Raw genomic sequence first — 11,671 nt, forward strand, 5'->3', positions numbered from 1 at the left:
TGTGTGTGTGTGTGTGTGTGTGTGTGTGTGTGTGTGTGTGTGTGTGGTTGGGTCTTTAACAATCAGGGTCAATTTAAGTTCAGTCACATAAAGGAATTAAAAACTGCAACACAGCAATCATATACATGCAAACATACCCATACGCACACACACAAATACATACCTATTAGCCACTCCCAAAAGCCAGTTTGATCCAAAATTCTGACCACCATTCTTTATATATTTGCACAAAAACACACACACATTCAGCTCTTCACTTTTATTCATTTTTTTCTTTTAATCGTTTGTCACTGAATAGTGACAAATAGATGAATATCTATTTTTAGTTTTTGTTTTGGGGGTTTCACTTTAGTGACACCAGTTATACATGGTACCAGGAATTTGCTTAGTATCGTCAAAGTGGAAAAAGTGCTTTTTTAGTTTTTGAAAATTTGGAACAAAAAGGCATGGTTTTCTAAACTGACTGTCGCAGAGATGTGAAAATATGGCTACTACTTGTTGATTTCAAATTAAACTTACCAAAGACGAGGGTCTTCCAGCGCCCCCATCAGTCTCTTAATGCTCCCATAGTGCCCCTTTGCTCCAAAACGCCCCCATTGAAAACCTTTGGTCTAGAGCTATCATAGGAAGTATTTCTATTTTAGAGTTTTATTTGAATTCAATGATTTTTCTGTGGTAAAAGTAGTAAATTGTTGAGAAAACTGAAATTTCATGAATGAAATTTAAAATGGCAAAACATATAGCATACACATTTAACCTTGAGTAGTTCATGAATTATAAAGAGAGAAAGAGAGAGAGAGAGTAACTGAGAGAAAAAAAACATGCAGTTACAAAGAACTATAATGAACAAGTGGGGTACTAAATTAAAGTTTCTTAGTACATGACTTTGATGATTGAGAACATAATTTGAATACACTTCACATTGTTTTCATTATAATCATTGTCATCATCATCTTTTGACATCTATTTTTCATACTGACATGAGTTGAATGGCTTGACAAGATTCAATGGGTCTGAGGACTCCAATGTCTATATCAGAAAGGTCTCCAAGGCTTGATACTCTTCCTAGTACCGACTATTTTGCAGGGTGTACTGGATGCCTTTTTTTTTCATGACAAGTACATTAATGAGGTCACCAAGCAGCTCACAAGATTAAGAACCCCTTCAACTGAGTGGAAGCAGCTAAGGGAAGAAGTTGTATGCTAGGAGACAAGACAATAAAGTATGAAAGAAGGAGCCAGGACAGATTTCTTTATGTGGAGGAGCTACATGGTTACTCATGTTATAAAAGACTGTAATCAAGAGAGTAACCAAAGTGGAGCTGGTGGATACAAAATTGTGGTGATAAGATGTTAGGACAAACTCTTAAGGTTCAAAAAGGTGAACATAAGTGAGTGGAGATAGTGGGGTGGGTAGAGTTTGTAAGAGTGTATGGGGAGAGTGAGTGACAGATAAACAGAGAAAGATGAGGAGTGAATGAAGAACAAGGATTAAGGAGTGGTTATTTGTAATCTATAACATCCCTTTTATCTTCATGGCTCTCTCCTCTACTACCCTCTAATTATCTCTCCCTGCTCCTCCTGTATTCCAGTTGATTTTTCTTTTAGTGACAGAATAGTTTAGTGAGCAAAATGTATCAGGGGCAAAGAAAGTTTAGAGAATTTATAAACCTGCTAGAAACAAAGGGTTTTTGTTTATATAGCAAAAACAGATTACATGGAGCATTGCTTAAGATCATGATGTTGCATGACAGTGAATAAAACTGAATCACAGTGATTGGAAATGAATAGTAGAATATGAGCCATTGTAAAAATGCTAAATGTAAGTAAATTCAGAAAGCAATTCGATTCTAGACCTTGCTTCCACACCTGAAACTACTCCTCTAGTTCTGATATTGACTCAGCTATTAGAGCAAGGTCATCAGCACAGAGAAGCTCCCAGTGGCATCCTGTCTTGAATTATTGCCTGGAGGACTATGATGAATAAGAGGGGGCTGAGGACTGATCCTTGGTGGACCCCTACCCCTACCCAGAAAGAAAATCCATCAGCTTGTGCATGAGGACCATCAGAGGACAATCAACGACATTGCTGGTTTGTCATATGGGTCCATGCAGGCAATCTTAACAGCTGAATTGAACATGTGGCATGTCTCTGCCAAGTTTATCTCCCACCTGCTGACCACTGAGCTAAAAGAACATCACATTGAAGTCAAGATTTCCATCAGCATGTTCCTGATGACCCATCCTTCATGTCAAGGATCACCACTGGTGATGAGAGTTAGGTCTATGGATACAACCCCGAGATGAAGCAGCAGTCACCACAACGGAAGTGTTCTTCATCTCCACAACCAAAGAAGGCATGACAGAGCTGCAGCTCAATCAAGAGCATGCTCATCGTTTTTTTTTTAGACATCCGCAGTATTGTGCATTGAGAATTCTTCCTCCAGGGCCAGACTGTCAACTGTGATTCTATTTTGACATTTTGAAGTGTTTGAGGGAGGACATTCAGCAAAAGCAGCCAGATCTGCAGAGCACAAGAGATTGAATACTTCTCAATGACAATGGATCCTTCACTCATGAGTTTCTCACCAAAAACAACATGGTATCACTTCTGCACCCACCCTATTTGCCAGATTTAGCACCTATGGACTTCCATCTCTTCCCCAAGATGAAAATGTAGCTCAAAGACCACTGTTTTAACACCATTGTCAAGATCGAGAGTGAATCACAGGAGGTCCTTAACTCACTTATGGAAAACAACTTCCAGGCTGGATACCAAAAGTGGTAGAAATGCTGGGACTGGTGTAGTGCTGTGACTATTTCAAAGGAAATGATTTAAAATAAGTTATTTTTTATTAAACATAACTAGTCCAGGAATTTTTTGATACCACCTCATATAATGCAGGATCGCAGAGTAGTTCAATTCCTGACAGTGTGGAAAAGTAATACTCACAAGATAATAATAATAATGTGGAGGCGCAATGGCCCAGTGGTTAGGGTAGTGGACTCGTGGTCATAAGATCGTGGTTTCGATTTCCAGACCGGGCGTTGTGAGTGTTTATTGAGCGAAAACACCTAAAGCTCCACGAGGCTCCGGCAGGGGATGGTGGCGAACCCTGCTGTACTCTTTCACCACAACTTTCTCTCACTCTTACTTCCTGTTTCTGTTGTGCCTGTATTTCAAAGGGTAAGCCTTGTCACACTGTGTCACGCTGAATATCTCTGAGAACTACGTTAAGGATACACATGTCTGTGGAGTGCTCAGCCACTTGCACGTTAACTTCACGAGCAGGCTGTTCCGTTGATCGGATCAACTGGAACCCTCAACATCGTAAGCGACAGAGTGCCAACAACAACAAACAATAATAATAATAACAATGACTAATGGAAAAAATATCTTTACTTACCCTGAGTGTTTCATCAAATGTAGGATTCAGACTGTTTTTCTTCACTTTAGTCTTCCGCTTGCCTGTTTTAGTTTTATCTGGTAAAAGGTAACTTTTAACATACCTGAATGAAACAAACACAAGCAATATGTAACTTTAGAAAATCATATTTGAGGAAACATTATAAAAATGCCTTCACATTATTAAGTAATAATTTTATGAGGGTTCTCAATTTCTAAAACAACAACGGTCTTTTTTTTTTTTTTAAGTACAGTTTCTATTATCAGTACCTCTAATATCTATATACCCCAAAAATGTTTAAATCATTACATTTAAGGCAAATGGAAATAATAAGTTTTAGATCATAAGAATTACATATCACTCCAGGCATTTTAGGTAAGAAAAAAAAAGAAAAAAGTATTATCACTATACACCGTTATCCATTTTCATTTCGTTACACATTTAAGATTGGTTCTTGGATTTTAATCCCACTTAATAGAGCCCTAAGCCATAATGACATAGGTTAAAGAAATGCAAAATTGTACACCAGGCAAAATTTATAAATTGTTGTCATTAGTGGACAAATTTGAAAATTAATTAGTCAATTGACATAAGACTAGCACTGTGATACCCACCTCGAAAGGTCTTTCCAAATACATACTGAATCAACTTAACTCCAAATATTTGAGTTGCATAGCTCATTTCAGCAGAAAATTGCAATGAGTTTTGAAATGTACACTGTTTTTAAGATATGGAAAGCTTTAGAATAAACTTACATAGTAAAATCACTCACACTCAGATAATTTTGTGATCAATAAACAACTTTTACACAATATTTCACTAATCCTATATGAAGTAATATGAATATATATTTATAAAAATAAATATATACAATCAAACAAAGGCAAGATATTAGAATTGTACTGTAGTTTCCAGCATACAAGTTGATGCAGTATATGATGTGTCACTATTTTCCCAAATCCCGCAACATTTCACATAGAAATTTTAGTCCTCCAAAGTCCTCTTGGTATATTAGTCAACCTGCATATTTTGACTGTAAATTTTGGTCTCTACAATTTGACTTGTTTGCCAGAAAATACAGTACTTCAAAGTAAATAAATATTTCTTACGGATCTGATTTGTTCTTCTTGACATCAGCAGGGGCTAAATTACGACACTGCTTGACACGAATTTCAAGGCAACTTGTCTTATAGTCATAGTCCAAACCAAACTGAATGTCGCCAGTCACATTTATTTTACCATAGTTGACTTCACCGGCATTGCTGTAGTAACTGCTTAGACTGTCACGGCTTCCCTGAAATGAGATGATTTTAATTAGCATGATACAAATATAATAGAGAAGAATAAGTGAAGTGATGGATTGATGACGATGAAGAGGCAATATACAAAATAGTTGTTTGTATTTTTTTTTAATAATTGATTCATTAATATAGAATAGAATTATAACCTACCTGAGTGAAAAACAGCAGAATGCATGGAGAGGAACAATTCAACATTTAAGAAAAATTCAACATTTAAGAACTTCTTGTGAGAGTGCAATTTGTTGTTTTTTTCAGAAACAACAAATGGTGAAAGCAGGTTACTGATATAAAACAAATTCATTACAAAAAGTTGATGAACCAAGTGCAAAATTAAGAGAGGAGAAAAGTGGGTCCAATGTTGGAAGGTTCAAGTGTAAAGGAAAATTTAAAACCTTAAACCTGTGCATAAATTATTTATCCAGAAGTGACTCTAGGTAGGCTGAAGGTGATGTGAGCAAACAAGATTATTTTTTTACCAAAAGATGGTTATAAGTAGGTTGAAGGTGATGTGAGAGAACAAGATGTTTTTTTTTTGCCAGAACAAAGTGGTTATAAGTAGGCTGAAGGTGATGCGAACAAACAAGGTTTTTTTTTTTTTGCCAAAAGGTGACTATAAGCTAAAGATAATGTGAGTAGACAGGAGCAAGCAAAACAGAGAAAAGCAGGAAATTGCCAGCTATCTCTTCTCCAGAAAGCTATTTTGTGTTTGTTATGTTTTGTTTGTATGTCACTGTAGCCAATCAGCTCATATGAAGGCTTATTTGTGCTTCGGGTGTAAAGGAGGGAGATCAACCATTTCTCTTACCATCGATGATGTCAAGCCAAGACTGGAAGACATGCTCTGTCCACTGCGTATAGATTGGCTGCCTTTCATAAGAAAATCGTGGTTTTCCCCATCACTTTCGCCATGAGTCGATGCTAACTGAGGCCAGAAAGAAAAATTCCACAATAAAGAAACAGGTCTACCAGTTGGTTACCGCTACTACTAGTTTGATTAACAATTTCATCATGGAAGAGCCATTTAAAAATACAGACAAACTCTTGAATTCACCTTTCATTTATTTCATGAGATGTCAATATTTTCATCACACAGCTGTGAGCTAGTCACTGACTAAGCTCCAGGTTGCCGTGATGCAGTGAAAACTTCAACACCACATGAAATGAATTAAAAATGAAATAAATTAAAAGTGAATTTAACAGTTTTTGTGTGCTTTAGATGGTCAAAATGGCTCTTCCATCATGTAATTGTTTCAGTTTTCAACATGAGGTCTCAGATCAAGTCACTTGCTAGACAAGTACAACTCCGAGTGAGATACAAACTAGTGAGATACATTTACTTGAAATATGTCTCTTCAACCATTTTACATTCTCAGATTTATCATCAATAAACAATTTAAAACACTAACTGTTTATACTTTAAATCATAATCCTGAAAGAAAACATCAAGTTAAATACATCTCACTTGAAATCAAGTGACTGACAATTTCTGAAATTTTTCACATTCAGGTAATTTACCCTTTATTTTATTTACACACACACATGCATCCACCCACTCATACACACATCCACATACACATGTTCACATATACTTGCTCAGTCATACATACATACTCACAGACATCACAAATGACTGAGTAAAGTATTTGTAGACTAGATAGCATTAGACTCCAAAGTGGTGCATTGCAAGAGGTATCTAGAGGTGCCATGGATCTTTAAAAATATAATTTAAGGCTTCAGAAAATTTATATTAATACTGGAGTGTCTTGAAAATTTTGTTATAATTTACACACAAGTATGATTAATAAAACAAAGTAAGCAATAGATTTCTACATTTTTCTAACATTATTTTAAACTTTAAGCAATTCTTTAAAAAAATTTCATGCAAATGGACCAGTAATTATTTTTATGTGATCTCGAGAACATCACAAATTGAAAAAGACTGAGAACCCAGGAGAAGAATATTAATGCAGAAGTTAAAGTACTTTAATGCATTAATTAATTTTCACAACACTTCAATTATTTATGCAGTGAGTTAATAGCACAGAATTGTATCATGTTATTAGACGCAGTTCAGTTGTGACATTCAATGTGAGTAGGTGATTTAGAAGAAGTGAGTCATGTCAGTTGTACTTAATCATATTATTGTGAAGAATACATTATACTTACAACACTTCATCAGAAGGTGTAATTGAACTCAACTCATTATATGTGGTAGATGAACTCTCAGTCAGTGCTGATTGAGCAAACTGATCATCAAAAACTTTCCAGCCATCATGTCTTTTAAAAGTGTGTCTAAGATTACATTATGTTATGTAATCCTAGATATCCCTATCTTTTCTAAAATAGTATTCTTTGAACAAACCGATGTTCAAATACATTCTCATTCTGTCTTTTCAGAAGTGTTTAGGATTATATCAGATTAAGCAATCTGAGAGATCTCCATCTTTTCCAAGATAGTAGAGTATGATTTTAGGAAGATTTCTGACTACTGTTTCTAGCATGTTAAGCAACTACATAGAGACTGGTTCAATAGCTTCCTGTTATGGAATTAAATGCAAGTTCTTTCTAACAAGAATGTCAAGAACTCACTCATGTCCAGAAAATTATTGTCGTTGACTCCCAAGTAAGCCTCAATTGAGCTGATCTATTGGTCTAAGACAATCCAGCCATAACGATCTTGCCTTATTTTCAATCATAGTATAGCTATTATTATTCCATATCACCTACCTTATTTTAAGACAGAATATGGTCTGAGAGGTTTGATTGCTATTTCTTGTAGGTTCAGTGACCATATAAGAACCTCATTTTTGGCTTGTGCTATCAGCAATGTTATTGCTTAAGATTGACCTTTTCCAGTTATAAATTTTAATAATATCAATAATAGCTTTTAAATCAAATGTACCTCAATACACTGAATCAGTAGTGTATTGGAGTAAATGCAATTTTAATGTCCAGTTACAATCACTTTACATTTAAGTTCAAATCCTAGAGGAATTGCTTTTGCTTTTCATCCCCCAAGCATTGATAATAGAAGTATACTAGTTTTAAATTATTGAAACTCTTCCTTTGGACCAACATAAGAAATCAAAAGCAGCCTTTCTTAAAATACAACCTCAGTTTAAATTCCTTTTAATATCTTCTTTCATTGTCATCCTGTTTCAATGCCTTTGAACATCATCATCATTCAGCGTTTTCTAGTATCAAATCCTCTAGTATCAAATCTCTTTCACTGTTCTGATCTATCAGTTCCAATCTATGTCACCTTATACCCCATATCCTGTTTTACAGCCAATCCCAATTTTAGTGCCTACAATATCTCTCCCACCCCCAGAGACCTTACAGAAGTAAATCAGTCAAAGCAAAAACTCACTCCTTCAGCTTCTGATATTGTGATTGATGGTAAAGATGGGTCTATATCTAATCTACGTTTGCTTCCATTGGTTCGGTGGTCTGGTGTAGTGTGAACTGAACTGCTGTCACTTTGTTGATCATACATATAGCTCTGATTGCTGATTTCAGATCGAGCATCCTCACTGCTTGCTTGAGATGCATGCTTTTGTTTCTTCCCTAAAAATACAAAGAAATTAAAGGTGAAATAAATTCTAAATAACAGAAATCAATATAAGCAGAGTAATGAATTAGTTATGCAATTAGCTTATTCTTTTGTTTTATTAATTAAATCATAATTTAATTAATTTACACTGGCTTTTCCATGTTGGAATGGGTTATATGAGGTCTGATCAATATGTATCCAGACTGTTGCCATAGTAACAAAGCTAAAGCACACAAAGTGAATTCACTTGGCAAAGATTGACATTAAACTCTGCTCTGCATGTGCATTAACTTTTAACATTCTAGCTCATTTCCACTGTTTACAGCAGTGATTGGCAGGAAGGTGTGTAATGTGTGATCGTCGCATTAACCATGACACAGAAAGTTGTTATGGTGATATCTACTCAGAGGCCTATGCAAAGTTGCAGAAAGTGTATAGAGAGGAGTGTATGAGCCACACACAAGTGTACGAGTGGTTCAGACATTTCCAAGATAGCTGAAAAATATTGATGAATGTTCTGGGAGACGCACAACCAGTAGAACTGAGTAAAATATCGCAGATGTGCATGCAGCTGTGAGGGGAAATCGTCAAATCACCATCCGGGAGTTATCAGAGGATGAGCAGATTAGTTACGGTTCAGTTCAGTCCATTATCACTGAAGATTTGGGCATGAGATGCATGTCTGCCAAGTTTATGCCAAAACTGCTTTCAGCTGACCAAAAAGGCACTTGGGTTTCAGCTGCACAAAATCTCTTTGATTGTATCAAGATTGATGAAAACTTTTTGAAAACTTTTGCATAGGCCTCTGAGCAGGTATTGCCAAGCTTTTGACAAAATTTGGTGCAGATTCTCAGTCATGGTCAATGCAAAGAATACATGCTACACACATTACTTTCGAGCACTGCTGTAAACAGTGGAAGTGATCTAGAACATTAAAACTTAGTGTGCATGCATAGCAGAGTTCATAGTCAATCTATGCCAAGCAGCTTCACTCTGTGCCTTAGCTTCATTATTATGGCAACAGTCCGGATACTTATTGATCAAACTATGTGTGGACCATCATGGTTTGAGTCAGTTTTTATTCATCACTTCTAACCCTGAAAGACAGGTTGACAAGCCCTGTCTCCTCTGTATGATTTCTTTCTGGCTTGGTTTCTTTGGCTTATTGCTCTTTCTACAAACATTCGGTCAACTCCCAATGGCTGTGAACTTAATCAACTGAACTACTGTGCAAACAGATAGCTATATTATGTTTGCTTACTTTTAATTACCTGATTGGACATCCAGTTGTTAAAAAGGTTGAAAAAAGCAAAATTCCAACAATTCATAAACAAATTCCCAAATTTTCAAAGATTCATGCAAGCATGGAAAACAAAAAAGAAACAAATGCAAAAATAAATGAAGAAAAAAAGCAAATTTGTTGTGATTCTTCACTTATTTGGTTTACCATGAGATCATAACTTTATGATATACGTACAGAAGTGTCAATCTTCATCAGTCCTTTGCAAATGTCAACCTTCACTTAACTCTTGCATGTCTCAACCTTCACTAACCCCTTATAGGTATCAACTTTCACTATCTTCTTACTAGTGTCAGCACTGTCTCCTTGCATGTATCAACATTCACAGCATTCACTGTCTCCTTGTGAATATCAACACTTACTTCCCCTTACAAATGTCAACATTTGCTACCCCTTAAGAATGCCAATACTCACTGTCCCTTACAAACGTCAAAATTCAATGTCTCCCTACAAATGTCAACCTCCATTGTCCATTTACAGATGTCTATACACACTGTCCTGCTGAGAAATGTTAACATTCATTGTCCATTTACAAATATTAACCTTCACATTTTTCTCATATAAATTAATCCTTTATAATGGGGCCATAGCATCTTTTATTGTAGCATTTTCTTCATGTTATAATCAATTGACTGAGTCAATTCCTCTTGTGGGATAGATTGAACTCTGAAGGAAACTCAATAGCAAAACACCTAGGTTAATTGCTAAGAAACCTTGTTGTTCCACAAATATGACTTGATGGTCTTTCCAGAACAATTACTTCCACAAATAATAAATCAGAAACATTGATGAGCATAATAAAAAAAGAAACTCCAAAGCAAACTTAAACAATTGTATCATTGCTGAATGAAACTACTTTAAAAATATGACAAGTAGGAAATGATCTATAAAGTGTTATGAGTGAACAAGTGAGTGAGTCAAATGGTAATCTATTCGCTAGAAAGTGATACATCTAAACCTTGAAATGAATTGGAATGTATTCTTAGGTCACATGCATCACTCAAGTTGCCTCAGACCAACACGTTAGTGTTTGATGTTAATGCAAGTGACAAACTATAAGAAAATGTGTTAGATTAATTTATGCAATTATTTTGAACTTGCAAATTTTATAAAGTATGATTAAAAAAAAACTTTTTATTTTAAATTATAATTAATATTAGCCTAAAATATGGTTATTAATAAAGCTAAAAATAAATACTTATAAAAGTTTATACTTTCCATGAAATCTCTCTCCACACACACACACACACACACACACACACAAAAGTTATACTTCTGAATTGAGGTTACCACCTCCTCCAAAACAAATCACCTAAGTATTCTGTAAATCCCACCAGTTATAGTCATTTTTAAAATTATTAATTTAGAACACACAGATAACTTTAGGGCATACTTAACTTATGTTGCTTGGCCAGATTATGCAGGAGAGACATCTGTACTGGTAAGAACATGTAATGTGAGTAGATGATACATGCTGGGTGGAAAAGAGCCATTTATTGACAGTAGAGTGCACTGTGGTTGAGAGAGACCAAGAATAACTTGGAAGGAAGAAGTAAGATAGCATCAGAGAACAATGAGCCTCACATAAGAATTGACACAGAATCAATACAAATGAATTGGTACCGTATTACAGATATGTTAAATCCATACTAACGTACAAGAATGGAGGTTAAGAATACAATATCACTACAGTTTCTGATGACAATAATAATTTTATGCAAAAATAGTTATTTTTGCATAACTGAAGCAGGAGAGGTCAATTTCCTTGTGAGTGCCTAAACACATTAAAATATAAACAACTAACTCGATAGGATAAACCTAATACAGTCACTGAAATTGATACATGATATTAATAGATAATAAATAAAATTTCAGATGATGAACAGACTAAGCCATCTCTCTCTCTCTCTCTCTCTCTCTCTCTCTCTCTCTCTCTCTCTCTCTCTCTCTCTCTCTCTCTCCTAATGTCAATTATCTTATTTAACAATGCTTTATTCTTTAAGGGATCTCTACAGAAAACAATGTGATCTCCCTGTATCATATATTTGATAACTTCAAGCTAAGTTAGTGAGTCTTTCTGAAAATGTCTTCGATACTATCAGTGGAGAATA

General features: G+C 35.3%; 1 protein-coding gene across 1 annotated transcript in view; it reads right to left on the bottom strand.

Moving 5' to 3' along the window:
* Positions 1-9,944, bottom strand: part of LOC106879476 (synaptotagmin-like protein 5) — a 19,170-nt gene extending 9,226 nt beyond the window's left edge. The window contains exons 1-4 of the mRNA XM_052970956.1: positions 9,923-9,944; positions 8,078-8,274; positions 4,516-4,700; positions 3,407-3,509 (exon numbers count right to left, since the gene is read on the bottom strand). Coding sequence (XP_052826916.1) covers positions 3,407-3,509; positions 4,516-4,700; positions 8,078-8,274; positions 9,923-9,944 — 507 coding nt within the window. The remainder of the gene's footprint in view (positions 1-3,406; positions 3,510-4,515; positions 4,701-8,077; positions 8,275-9,922) is intronic.
* Between the last annotated feature and the right edge of the window lie 1,727 nt (positions 9,945-11,671).

This window comes from Octopus bimaculoides, chromosome 10 (genome assembly GCF_001194135.2).
Source record: "Octopus bimaculoides isolate UCB-OBI-ISO-001 chromosome 10, ASM119413v2, whole genome shotgun sequence".
Classification (NCBI taxonomy): domain Eukaryota; kingdom Metazoa; phylum Mollusca; class Cephalopoda; order Octopoda; family Octopodidae; genus Octopus; species Octopus bimaculoides.